Source organism: Staurois parvus, unplaced genomic scaffold, assembly GCF_062004578.1.
Source record: "Staurois parvus isolate SC_StPar_1 unplaced genomic scaffold, SC_StPar_1.0 ptg001997l, whole genome shotgun sequence".
Lineage (NCBI taxonomy): Eukaryota > Metazoa > Chordata > Amphibia > Anura > Ranidae > Staurois > Staurois parvus.
The window spans coordinates 37130-51337 of record NW_028319793.1 but is presented as its reverse complement, the minus strand read 5'-3'; the positions used below and the strand labels follow the sequence as shown (position 1 = coordinate 51337).

Here is a 14208-nt window from a genome sequence, read left to right as displayed (position 1 = left end):
TAAGGGACCGAAAGTAATGGGACAGAATAATAATCATAAATCAAACTTTCACTTTGCAGTCAATTACAGCCTGAAGTGTGGAACGCATAGACATCACCAGACGCTGGGTTTCATCCCTGGTGATGCTCTGCCAGGCCTCTACTACAACTGTCTTCAGTTCCTGCTTGTTCTTGGGGCATTTTCTCTTCAGTTTTGTCTTCAGCAAGTGAAATGCTCAATCAGATTCAGGTCAGGTGATGGACTTGGCCATTGCATAACATTCCACTTCTTCCCTTAAAAACTCTTTGGTTGCTTTTGCAGTCTGCTTTGGGTCATTGTCCATCTGCACTGTGAAGCGTCCAATGAGTTGTGAAGCATTTGGCTGAATATGAGCCGATAATATTCCCGAAACACTTCACAATTCATCCGGCTGCTTCTGTCAGCAGTCACATCATCAATAAATACAAGAGAAGCAGTTCCATTGGCAGCCATACATGCCCACGCCATGACACTACCACCACCATGATTCACTGATGAGGTGGTATGCTTAGGATCATGAGCAGTTCCTTCTCCATACTCTTCTCTTCCCATCACTCTGGTACAAGTTGATGTCGGTCTCATCTGTCCATAGGATGTTGTTCCAGAACTGTGAAGGCTTTTTTACATATCGTTTGGCAAACTCTAATCTGGCCTTCCTGTTTTTGAGGCTCACCAATGGTTTCCATCTTGTGGTGAACCCTCTGTATTCACTCTGGTGAAGTCTTCTCTTGATTGTTGACTTTGACACACATACACCTACCTCCTGGAGAGGGTTCTTGATCTGGCCAACTGTTGTGAAGGGTGTTTTCTTCACAAGGGAAAGAATTCTTCGGTCATCCACCACAGTTGTTTTCGGTGGTCTTCCGGGTCTTTTGGTGTTGCTGAGCTCACCGGTGCGTTCCTTCTTTTTAAGAATGTACCAAACAGTTGTTTTGGCCACACCTAATGTTTTTGCTATCTCTCTGATGGGTTTGTATCGTTTTTTTCAGCCTAATGATGGCTTCACTGATAGTGACAGCTCTTTGGATCTCATCTTGAGAGTTGACAGCAACAGATTCCAAATGCAAATAGCACACTTGAAATGAACTCTGGACCTTTTATCTGCTCATTGTAATTGGGATAATGAGGGAATAACACACACCTGGCCATGGAACAGCTGAGACGCCAATTGTCCCATTACTTTTGGTCCCTTAACAAGTGGGAGGCACATATGCAAACTGTTATAATTCCTACACCGTTCACCTGATTTGGATGTAAATACCCTCAAATTAAAGCTGACAGTCTGCAGTTAAAGCACATCTTGTTCGTTTCATTTCAAATCCATTGTGGTGGTGTATAGAGCCAAAAATGTTAGAATTGTATCGATGTCCCAATATTTATGGACCTGACTGTACATGTCTGTGTGTCTCTGTTTGTGTGTGTTTGTTGGTGGCGAGTAACTCTAAGGCCTGGCTAGTAGCTCAGGACTTGAAATTTTAAGCCCTGCTACAAGATAGAGAGTGGGGGAAGGGTCTGGTAAATATGTCAACAGCTCTTTCCTTTCCTGAATGAACACAATGAATGATTGGTACCAATCACTCACTGTGTTCATTTATAACTGAAGCATAGTAAACTTTTTCTTTGAGGGGTGTCTGGTCAGGTTGGCTGTACGGGGCCCTATGGTTTCTAACAGCAGCCCTGTTTCCTGCCCCAGGGTGTCAATGCTCCCTGTACTTTATCTATGGAGGGAACTATGGGTGTCACCCAGGGGCGGACTGACCATTCGAGCACTACCCGAGGGCCTGGGGTCAGTAGGGGGCCCCATGAAATGCACCTGGTACCTTTTATAGGCTTTTTTGGGTGTGCTTTGAGTGTGGGCAAGGACACAGGGGCCCCATGATCCCCTATTGCCCGGGGGCCCCATGACTTGTCAGTCTGCCCCTGGTGTCACCCTAGGCTGCTTTCCTGGTTTGGACTACTAACTTCTCCTCCATCCTTCATTTCCAATACATAGGGAGGAGTTCTTTTGTCATTCACAGAATGCAGCTGGAAAACCTGATAAGATTTATAAATCAGTTCAGTGTACCGGAAATAACAAAGACAGTAACATGCTGACAAGGTAAAGTTATATTTCTGTAATTGCTGAAAATATTCTTAGCTTGAAAAAAAAAACGAATGCAGCTACCACCGCCGCTAAGGAACTGTAGGCTGCAAAATATTATATTGTTTAGGATTGGGTCTCCTTACTACAACTCTCTACAATATCCCTAAAAAAAACGTTCTGAATGCTGAGGATGGGGTGAATGGAAAAGATCTGCCGATCATGTGACCACTGTGATTGGTGGTCACATGATTGGTCACACCGGTTACTGATCATTAGCATGGACTTAGACAGCCTTAGACTCTGTGGTGGGAGTGTGCACAGACACATCGGCCGCCCAGCGCTGCATATGTGCGACACGTGGGCATTAAAGCGTACGCTCATTTAAAAAAATGAAAATACAGGCACATTTTATTGTAGGTAAAAAGTCATTAATTCCTAGGAGCCTGTAAAGCATTGCACCCACGCATCACGGGTGCAATGTCAGTACAGCTGTGCGCCCCTTACCTCCCTCACCAGCACCCTCTCAGTTGTCTGCTGGTGACAGATGGTACTTGTAGTTCATTCATTCACAGACCTCTGTGAAGGAATGATGCTGCTGTGTGGGCGGAGCCCTGTTTTTGAATTGTGATGGGGGAGAGGATCCCCCGCCCACCGTCACAATGGGTGTAACATGTAACTAAAGGTTAATTCATCCTTTAAAGCCCACCCTGTTGCCAAGGCACATATGCGTTAGGTGTAGTAAGGGGGGTAAAGCCTGCAATGAACATTTGACTTACTGGTGACTACGGAGGAACAAGTTGTTGGACGCATATTCTGTGGCACCCAATCGGTTTGCCCCTTGAACTTCCTTACTGATACTGGAGTCTGGCGCTTCCTGGACCAGACTGTATAATAAATAAAGGGGTTTTGTGGGAAGCGATGAGGCAGCAGACACCATTCACTCATCGTTCCATCTCCTGCAGCCACATTGGTTCAGTGAATGAGTGTGGCCCTGTCACCATCAATTCACTTTGTTTATTGGAAAAGTACACAGAGAAGCAGCGGATTGACGTTAGCCATGTGTTCCTGACATACACTTGTGTTTACTCGTTCACTCCTTGGAGTCAGTGCTGGAGAAGAGAGCGCTACGGTTCTGATTACTTTCATGTGGCCGTCGCCTGGAGGTAGGTAATAGTTCTGTCAATATCAGACAAGTCTGGTAAGGCCGTTATCCCAGCAATCCCCCCCATCGCTGTCCATGTACAGTATTACATGATTGAGGAACCCCAAAGTTCTGGTCTCCCCGTTATCTGGGATCTCGGACCTTTTCTTTTTTCCCCACCACAGACTTTTTGCAGGTTAACATAAGCAGCAGCAGCGTGGGAAGATGCCACAAGCTGCAGAAGAAGAGTTTCCGGGAGCTGTTGCGGTCGGCATCGCGGTAGAAGCGATACCCCAGGTAGGAGATGTACAAGTTGATTGGCAGGGAGATGATGGGGAAGTTCCAGGTGGTTACATCCAGGGCTGGCGCTAAGGTGGACAGTCCTATGAGAGCCAGGCAATGCCGCAAGGCCACCCGCCGACACATGTCTGGGTGGGTGACGGACATCATTCGGTAACCTCCTCGGGAATAATCTTCTCGCAGGTTCCAGCTCAAGGCATTGAAGTGAGGGAACTGCCAGGAGTAGAGGATGGCACCTAAGAGCAGAGCACCTGAAAGGGAAAGACAGCAATGTCAGCAAAAAGGGACAAGAAATCTCTTTCTGTGTTCATATCCCCAAATTAGGGCAAGAAGGACGAAAATAATACGATGGGTATTATTATTATTATACAATATTTATAAAGCGCCGATAGTTCGCTCAGAGCTGTACATTACAAAGGGGGACAGAACATGTGACAGAACAATACCAATACAATGCAAAACATGAGGGGATTGAGGGCCCTGCTCCTTAGAGCTTACAATCTAGGACGGAGGGGATGGTGGCACAGGAGGAGATAGCTGTGGGGGATGGAGTGGTAGGAAGAGTGGAGGAGGTCGGCAAGTTAGCAGGGGGTGGGGTAGGATTCCCTGAAGAGATGGGTTTTCAGGGTGCGCCTAAAGGAGAGGAGAGTAGGTGATAATCTGATGGGTTGGGGCAGGGAGTTCCAGAGGATGGGTGACACCCTGGAGAAGTCCTGGAGGCGGGCATGGGAGGAGGAGACCAGGGAACTAGAGAGAAGGAGGTCTTGTGAGGAGCGGAGTGTGCGTGTTGGGTGGTACTTGGATATTAGGTCAGTGATGTAGTTCGGGGCAGTATGGTGGATGGCTTTGTACGTCAGTGTTAGGATTTTGAATTTGATCCGTTGGGCAATTGGAAGCCAGTGGAGGGATTGGCAGAGGGGGGTGGAGGACAGTGAGTGGAGGCCAGTGGAGGGATTGGCAGAGGGAGGTGGAGGACAGTGAGTGGAGGCCAGTGGAGGGATTGGCAGAGGGGGGTGGCGGAGATGGAGCGGTTGGAAAGGTGAATGAGTCTGGCAGCCGTATTCAGGATGGACTGAAGCGGGGATAGCCAGCGGCGAGGCAGGCCAGTGAGGAGGGAGTTGCAGTAGTCGAGTCGTGATATGATGAGGGAGTGGATGAGCTGTTTAGTGGTTTCTGGAGTTAGGAACGTGCAGATTTTGGCGATGTTGCGGAGGTGGAGTCTGCATGTTGCGGAGGTGGAGTCTGCATGTTGCGGAGGTGGAGTCTGCACGAGTTTGTTAAAGATTGGACTTGGGGCTGGAAGGATAGGTTGGAGTCCAGAATGACACCAAGTACTCTGGCCTGCGGGGCGGGTTTGATGGTGGTGTTGTTGGATGTGATGGAGAAGTCAATGGGGGGTGGGGTTCGGGCTGGAGGGAAGACAAGAAACTCGGTTTTGGAGAGATTCAGTTTAAGTAAGTGGAGCGACATCCAGTCTGATATGTCGCTCAGTAGGTGTGTGATTCGGGCGGAGACCGAGGGGGTGAGGTGGGGGGTTGAGAGATAGATTTGTGTGTTGTCGGCATAGAGGCGATAGTTGAAGCCGTGAGAGTGTATGAGTTGGCTAAGGGAGGAGGTGTAGATGGAGAAGAGAAGGGGCCCGAGGACAGAGCCTTGAGGGACCCCAACAGAGAGGGGGAGTGAGGGGGGTAGCTGACTAACCCCATCCCCCTACCGAGAGCCAACCCTTTCCTAAAGGCAGGAGACATTTTCTGGGATTCCTGGTCAATGTGATCGCTGTCTCTGTGATCGCACGGTCAGCAGCCTGACCTACCAGATTGTCTCTGCGATCGCGTGGACAGCGGCCTGATCTACCGGATTGTCCCTGTGATTGCATGGGCAACAGCCTGACCTACCGGTTTGTCTCTGTGATCGCACGGTCAGCAGCCTGTCCTACCAGGTCTCACTCATAAACCAGGATCAGGACCTGTTGGTGACAGTGCGGTCATATACTGGGAACACTGAGTGAGCATATTTCCAGCACCGCTGGCTGCGTGCACATATGTGGCAGCGTGGCGTTACAGCCCACAGCCTCGCTGCCACATGAGATATAATGGTGACACCAGGTGACTGAGGCAACTGTGTGAATGAAGCCTTACAGCCAATGCTAAACTGAAAAGCAGGGGTGTAAAACTGGTGGTCTTCCAGCTGTTGTCAAACTACAAGTCCCATGAGGCATTGACAGTTACAAGCATGACTCCCAAAGGCTCAGGCATGATGGGACTTGTAGTTTGGCGGCCCTCCAGCTGTTGTGAAACTACAAGTCCCATCATGCCTCTGCCTTTTGGAGTCATGCTAGTAACTGTCAATCTGGCAATGCCTTATGGGACTTGTAGTTTGGCAAGAGCTGGGGGGGCCGCCAGTTTGGCAAGAGCTGGAGGGCCGCCAGTTTGGCAAGAGCTGGAAGGCCGCTGGTATGGCAAGAGCTGGAGGGCCGCCACTTTGGCAAGAGCTGGAGGGCCGCCAGTTTGACACCCCTGCTTTACAGTTTGGCATTGGCTGTAAGGCTTCATTCCCACAGGTGCCTCAGTCACCTGGTGTCACCATTATGGCACGTGGGCAGATAATGGGGAACCCTTTGGGTCCTGGCCAAGCCCTTCAGCATATCTGTGCATGCACAGGTGACTTCCCGTGCAAAGATGGCAAAGTTTGGGACTCCCCGAATACCGTCTACACATGCACAGACGCTCAGCAAAACCTGCAGCGGTGCCGCAGGGCTCACTCGGGCCCCGTAGCCCTGCGACACATCTGTACACAGAGGGAGGGGGACAAAACCTTCATTCTTGTCTAGGCGAGAAACCACTTCTATCCAATGGCAACCTAGTTCAGGGTGAAGGTCCGCTTTCTGAAAAGAGGCAGTAGGAGATTGGTGCACTGGCATTTACCAAAAGATAAAAATCAAATACTGTATTTACCTAAAATAAAGATGGCAATTGTTTCTGGTACTCGGGGCTCTAGCAAGCTCAATGTCATGCGGTCAGGTTTTTTCCCTACTTTAATAAGAGGGTTTCCTCCAGCAGGCAGGCGCTGCACACTTTCGGCCTCTCTCTCCTCGCTGGCGGTGCGTCTAATGAATCCGGCCTGAGGGCACAGCACTCACTATGTGTTATTTACTCAGCGATCAGGGCTGAGAAAATAAATGATTGGGGGAGACTCCATCCTTCATCATGGCGAGGATGTTTGTTTCTTTGTTATCTAAATAAACCAAACTAACCCCACAGGAAGAGCCCCGTCCACTGCGGGGGTCCCCCGACATCGCGTCACTGTTTACACGCAGGGTGACAGCTGAGGCTTTCTGCCCCCGAGTGACAGCTCTGCGTTTTATTGTGTCACTGGGAGTCGTGGGGGTAAGATGGATGAGGACAGGGCACATGGCGCTCTGGGGTGCTGAGGAGGTGCACATTGCTCTAATCCTACCAAGATTTCTGTATACTAGTTGATTGCAAGCTCTTCGATCTAAAGCCGGCCGTAGATGGATCAAAATGTGGCTGGTGCAGCAGAAGCTGGACAAATCTGATCCATCTATGGGCAGGCTGATTGTACTGAAGTCGATCTATCGATTGATTTTAGTACAACCAGCCCACGGGGGTTTTTGTTTTTAAGTGTGATCATTACTGGTGGCTGCAGTGATCATTTGTATTCTGCCAGTGGGAAAAGCCCCCCCGCCCGCAGAACACAATAAGCGCTGTGGGAGGTATTTCCCTTCAATACTGACTGTGTTGATGGGGGAATTGAGCGATTTTCTGTCCTTCCACCCACGGAGGAAGGAAAAACAAAATTGCATAATCTATGGGCTGCTTTAGATATCCCAGTAGACAGCCATGCTGGATCAATCGGGTTATCAAATGTTCCAGTCACGGATGGATCTGAAAGGACTCTGAGCATATCATCTATTCACCCCTGTTACCCCTCTCTCCTTGGGGCGCCATGCAGCCTCTACCCATAGGCTCCTGAAATCCCAATCTCTGTACTGGTGCACGCAGACAGAGAGGGGCTCTCCCGCTGAAATGGAGAATTTCTGAAGACTTCAGCTGGAGGCTGTGTGGTGCTGGACAGAGAATCGCTGAACAGCAATGCTGGAAGTATAAGAAAATGGTGAGGTGAAAAGGATGAGGGGATTCTCCAACTTCTAGATTTATTATTTATTTTAGGTACTTATATAGTGCTGTCTATTTACGTAGCACTTTATATATTGTACATTCACATCAGTCCCTAACCCTCAAGGGGTGTACAATCTAAGGTCCCTGACCCTCAAGGGGGGTACAATCTAAGGCCCCTGACCCTCAAGGGGCGTACAATCTAAGGTCCCTGACCCTCAAGGGGCGTACAATCTAAGGTCCCTGACCCTCAAGGGGCGTACAATCTAAGGTCCCTGACCCTCAAGGGGCGTACAATCTAAGGTCCCTAACCCTCAAGGGGCGTACAATCTAAGGTCCCTAACCCTCAAGGGGCGTACAATCTAAGGTCCCTGACCCTCAAGGGGCGTACAATCTAAGGTCCCTAACCCTCAAGGGGCGTACAATCTAAGGTCCCTGACCCTCAAGGGGCGTACAATCTAAGGCCCCTGACCCTCAAGGGGCGTACAATCTAAGGTCCCTGACCCTCAAGGGGCGTACAATCTAAGGTCCCTGACCCTCAAGGGGCGTACAATCTAAGGTCCCTGACCCTCAAGGGGCGTACAATCTAAGGTCCCTGACCCTCAAGGGGCGTACAATCTAAGGTCCCTGACCCTCAAGGGGCGTACAATCTAAGGTCCCTGACCCTCAAAGGGCGTACAATCTAAGGTCCCTAACCCTCAAAGGGCGTACAATCTAAGGTCCCTAACCCTCAAGGGGCGTACAATCTAAGGTCCCTAACTCACATTCATACATACACATACTAGGGACAATTTAGACAGGAGCCAATGAACCTACCAGCATGTCTTTGGAGTGTGGGAGGAAACCCACACAGGCACAGGGAGAACATGCAAGCACCAGGCAGGTGGTGCTGTGGTTGGGATTCGAACCAACGACCCGAGTACTGCCAGGCGGAAGTGCTAACCATTTAGCCACTGTGCTGCCAGCGGCATGTAAAACTCACATCTGCAACAGCAGCCCAAGTTTGTTTACTTTAGAGCAGACTATATTATTGTAGAAACAATCCAGTGGTTATATAGCCGCTGGATCACTTCAACAGTATTTTTAGCTGTAGCCCCCTGTCCAGACACCCTCCCCGGCTCCTCTGGGGTGCATGGGACTAAAAAAAAAAATGACACAACAGAATGGCAACTGGGAGGGTGGGGGGGAATGGAGGAATATTCTTTAAACTTGTGAAGTATGAACCCAGAAGTGCTCAGCTATGATAACCTATAGATTCAGAGCTGTCAGTTCCTGGCTAGGAGAGCCGGGTGGAGCAGAAGATTGGGGATGCTGTGCCCTCAGTCAGATTTGTCCAAAAAGACCCCTGCTACCCCCCCCCAAAAAAAGAGTACCTGTCAATCATGCTATCTCATAGGGGGCTTTTCAAAATAATAAATATATCATACAATTAGGGTCCGATCACACATGCTTTGATCACTCTTAAAGCGATTGTAAAGGCAGATTTTTTTTTCCCAATAACAAACATGTTATACTTACCTATGGTTTTGCACAGAGCAGCACCTGATCCTCCTCTTCTTGGGTCTCCCGTTGGTCCTCCTGCCAAATGCCCCCACAGCAGGTAGCTTGGTATGGGGGCTTCTGAGCTGCTGCTCTGTGTCTCCATTCACACACAGATGCAGCAAGGCACCCACCAAACCCCCAACCCCTCCCCCGCTCTCTTCTTCACTGGCTGTAATCCCGCTGCTGTCTCAGCCAATAAAGAGGGAGATACCCAGGGACAGCTGAGGCTCTCGTGCACATCGTTGGATCAAGATGGGGCTCAGGTAAGTATAAGGGGGGGCTGGGGGGCGATGCTACACCCAGAGGGATTGCATGGATGCATGAGGGAAGAAAACCTCATGCCTTTCCAACCACATTAAGTCCTGGTTCACATATATGCGGTGCATCTGCACACCAGTCATTCATTTGAGTGGGCTGCTATATCAGAAAACGTGGCCCCAGATGCTGCATCTCCTGAGCAGCAGTGCATTTTTCTCTGCTGATGGTTGCAGCTGCGGGAACAGGTGTGGCCCCAATGTGGCAACCGCCCTCACCAGTGTGAACCGAGCCATGGGGAGCATTTGACAGGGGGTGATGAAGGGTTGTATCACTTCAATGAGTCGCACTTGGAGGGCGCTACTCCCTTTGAAAGTGACAGGAGGTATAATTCCAGCCGTGAGCAAAGTATCACAATCGTGGCATGTGTACACCCCCAGTCACTGCAGCTAAAGAAGGACCGATAGCAGCTGCAACCTCAACGACCCCCTAAAAAAAAAGGTTTTTGAAGCCCCTCACACACAAACCTGCATGGCAGCAAGAGGGTTAAAGGGGATTTATATACTCAAAGGTGTTCCTTCATATCTGAGCGGAGCATTGCGTAGTTTGATTACTTAGCATTTTTCCTAAAAAGAAATCTGTAACTACAAGTCCCAGCATTTGAACTGCTCAGGCTAGTGAAGTGTGTTGGGGAGCTGATATTACACAGCAGATCAGAGCCGTGGATGGCAGTGCTATCGCTTCCCCCCGAACCAATTGTAAAGATTGTAATGTATTTGGGAAGAGTACAGTTGCAAGAAAAAGTATGTGAACCCCTTGGGATTACGTGGAGTTTTGCATGAATTGGGCATAAAATGTGCTCTGAACGTCATCTAAGTCACAACAATAGAAGAACACAGTCTGCTGAACATAATACTACACAAACATTAGATGTTGCCATGGTTTAATTGCACATAACCTGTAAACATTCACAGTGCAGGGAGGAAAAAGTATGTGAACCTTTGGACTTAATAACTGGTTGACCCTCCTTTGGCAGCAATAACCTCAACCAAACATTTCCTGTAGTTGCAGATCAGACCTGCACAACGATCTGGAGTCATTTTGGACCACTCCTCTTCACAAAACTGTTTCAGTGTAGCAATATTCTTGGGATGTCTGGTGTGAATCGCTCTCCTAAGGTCATGCCACAGCATTTCAATGGGGTTGAGGTCAGGACTCTGACTGGGCCACTCCAGAAGGCATATTCTGTGCTGTTGCAGCCATTGTTTTGTTGAATTACTTGTATGCTTTGGGTCATTGTCCTGTTGCATCACCCATCCTCTGCGGAGCTTCAGTTGGCGGGCAGATGGTCGTACTTTTTCCTGCAAAATGTTTTGATAAACTCTGGAATTCATTTTCCCATCAATGACAACAATCCGTCCAGGCCCTGAGGCAGCAAAGCAGCCCCAAACCATGATGCTCCCTCCGCCATGTTTCACAGTGGGGATGAGGTTTTGATGTTTTCTTGTGCTGGGCCTTTTTTTCTCCACACATAGTGTTGTGTGTTCTTCCCAAACAACTCAATCTTGGTTTCATCTGTCCACAGTATATTTTGCCAGTAGTGCTGTGGAACATCCAGGTGCTCTTTTGCAAACTTCAAACGTGCTGCAATATTCTTTTTGGACAGCAATGGCTTCCTCTGTGGTGTCCTCCCATGTACTCCATTCTTGTTTAATGTTTTCCTTATTGTAGATGTGTCAACAAAAATGTTAGCATGTGCCAGAGATTTCTGTAGGTCTTTAGCTGACACTCTGGGATTCTTCTTTACCTCATGCAGCATTCTGCGCTGTGCTCTTGCAGTCATTTTTACAGGACGACCACACCTAGGGAAGAGTAAACTTTCTCCATTTGTAGACAGTCTGTCTTACCGTGGACACATGAACATCAAGGCTTTTGGAGATACTTTTTTAACCCTTTCCAGCTTCATGCAAGTCAACAATTCTTGATGGTAGGTCTTCTGAGAGCTCTTTTCTGCGAGGCATGGTTCACATCAGACAGTGCTTCTTGAAACCAGTAAACCCAAAACAGGTGTGTGTTTTTTAAGGGCAGGACAGCTGTCAGCAACACATCCAATATCATCACACTGATTGGAGTCAAGGTTGGCTCACTCCTGGCTCCAATTAGCTCTGGGAGAAGTCATTAAGCTAGGGCCTCACATAATTTTCCTCCCTGCACTGTGAATGTTTACATGTTATGTGCAATTAAACCATGGCAACATCTAATGTTTGTGTAGTATTATGTTCAACAGACTGTGTTCTTCTATTGTTGTGACTTAGATGACGTTCAGAGCACATTTTATGCCCAATTCATGCAAAACTCCACGTAATCCCAAGGGGTTCACATACTTTTTCTTGCAACTGTATATCAGGTTGTGGGAGATGACCAATGACAGATAAGGTATAGCCATGTGTAGGGCCACAAAGGACAGAGTGGGCCCTATACATGACCCTTCCAATATCCAAGAACACAGCACTTGCCCTCCCTGCATTATGTCTAAGTACAGGTTCTCTTTAAATGAAGGGAGAACATTGAATATGTTTCGGCAGCTGTACCGTCTTTAAATTGCACCTTCAATGCCAGACAATTCCTGGGTGGATGTAAGCCATATACTGTATTAGAAGAGAATGGTCCTTGGCGTTCTGCGCTGATTGAGCCATTGACAGCGGTCACCAGAACGCGCTCTGACACAATACTGACTGATTAGGTGGAGATGCGATTATGTGCGGATTGGGAACACTACAGCATGTGCAGGGAGGTGGATAAACACCGGCTGTAAACTCTCTACACCGTCACAATCTCCACACCGATCAGCAGACTTCAGTGTGACCATCCGATGGAAACCGGACCCCCAATCTGCGCAGAGCGGAGAAGTCACATGACCGCGTCATGTCCTGCCACTTTCAGAGTCCCAATGCAGAACTGTCAGTGGATGAGTGTGAACACTGGTGCCGGCCCTGAAGGGTTAAAGAAACTAAATATGGAGCCATCATGTGAAGAGGCAAGCAATGACAGCAGTGGCAGCAATTGCTACTTGTACAATTAGGCCCCAGAATGGGGGAAGTGAATGGCACTGATGATAATTATTGGCAGAGCCGCCTAAAACCTCTTACCAATTTCTGTGTATTGTAACAATGCGGCCCCATAGAAGTCACAGCCAATCTGTGTACTAGAATTACCCGGCTGGGCTCTAATAGGGGTCACTGCTGTACAACAGTACAAACATGAGGGTCAAGGAGCCACAAAGAGCCTCCAATGGTTTCCACCACAACTGGTACCTTGTGTGTTCTATGTAGACACAGGGGGATTGTAGATGAAATAGATTTTATTAAAGGGACAGACTTACCAGGATCCAGACTGCCGGTTGCAGCGGTCCAGCCCATTATGGGCGGTATGGCACCCACCACGGAGCCCACCCATGTGTTGGCGATAGTCAGTCTCTTCATGGGGGTGTAGCAGCAGGTGTACAGGAAGATGTTGAAGGCACCCAGAGCCCCAGTCAGGGGGTTAACGGCCAGAGTCAGGATGGAGATCCCAGGGATGGCGCACGCTGCAGCGAAGGACACCGCCAGAAGAGGACTGCGGAGAAAGAGAACTCCAATTATTTCTTCATATAAGAGAACCTGTCATTCCCCAGGGAGTAAAGGACAAATTCAGCTTATACCATGTTTTAAACCCGGGGCCTCCAAACTACAGCCTGCTGCAAGATTTTATCTGGCACTCTGATATAAGAAGGGGCTATGATGAGGACTCTAGAACTCTGACGTAAGGAGGACTGTGATGGGGACCCTGATGCAAGAAAGGGCTCTGATGGGGACCCTGACGTAAGGGAGGACTGTGATGGGGACCATAATGTAAGGACGACTGTGATGGGGACCCTGATGTAAGAAAGGGCTCTGATGGGGACCCTGATGTAAGAAAGGGCTCTGATGAGGAGCCTGATGTAAGGGAGGACTGTGATGGGGACCATGATGTAAGGAGGGACTCTGATGGGGACCCTGATGTAAGGAAAGACTGTGATGGGGACCCTGATGTAAGGAAAGACTGTGATGGGGACCCTGATGTAAGGAAAGACTGTGATGGGGACCCTGATGTAAGGGGGGACCCTGATGTAAGGGAGGACTGTGATGGGGACCCTAATGTAAGGGAGGACTGTGATGGGGACCCTAATGTAAGGGAGGACTGTGATGGGGACCCTAATGTAAGGGAGGACTGTGATGGGGACCCTGATGTAAGGGAGGACTGTGATGGGGACCATGATGTAAGGATTGGCTCTGATGGGGACCCTGATGTAAGGAGGTCTGTGATGGGGACCCTGATGTAAGAAAGGGCTCTGATGGGGACCCTGATGTAAGGGAGGACTGTTATGGGGATCATGATGTAAGGAGGGGCTCTGATGGGGACCATGAGGTAGGGAGGGGCTCTGATGGGGACCCTGATGTAAGGGGGGGACTGTGATGGGGACCCTGATGTAAGGAGGGGCCCTGATGCAATGGAGAACTGTAATGGGGACCATGATGTAAGGGGGGGGGGGACTGTGATGGGAACCATGATGTAAGGGGGACTGTCATAGGGACCCTGATGTAAGGAGGGGCCCTGATGTAATGGAGAACTATGAAAAAAAAAACCAGTGGTGATCAAATACCACCAAAAGAAAGCTCTATTTATGCGAACAAAAATGCAAAAAAATGTGGGTA

General features: G+C 49.0%; 1 protein-coding gene across 1 annotated transcript; it reads right to left on the bottom strand.

Annotated features, from left to right (window-relative positions):
- Positions 1-2106: 2106 nt before the first annotated feature.
- LOC149433065 (protoheme IX farnesyltransferase, mitochondrial-like) lies at positions 2107-13134 on the bottom strand (the record flags this gene model as incomplete). The annotated part of the gene is made up of 2 exons (XM_089664693.1): positions 2107-3793; positions 12858-13134. Coding segments are annotated over 2 exons (684 nt in total), but the record flags the coding sequence as incomplete, so codon positions are not given.
- Positions 13135-14208: the final 1074 nt, after the last annotated feature.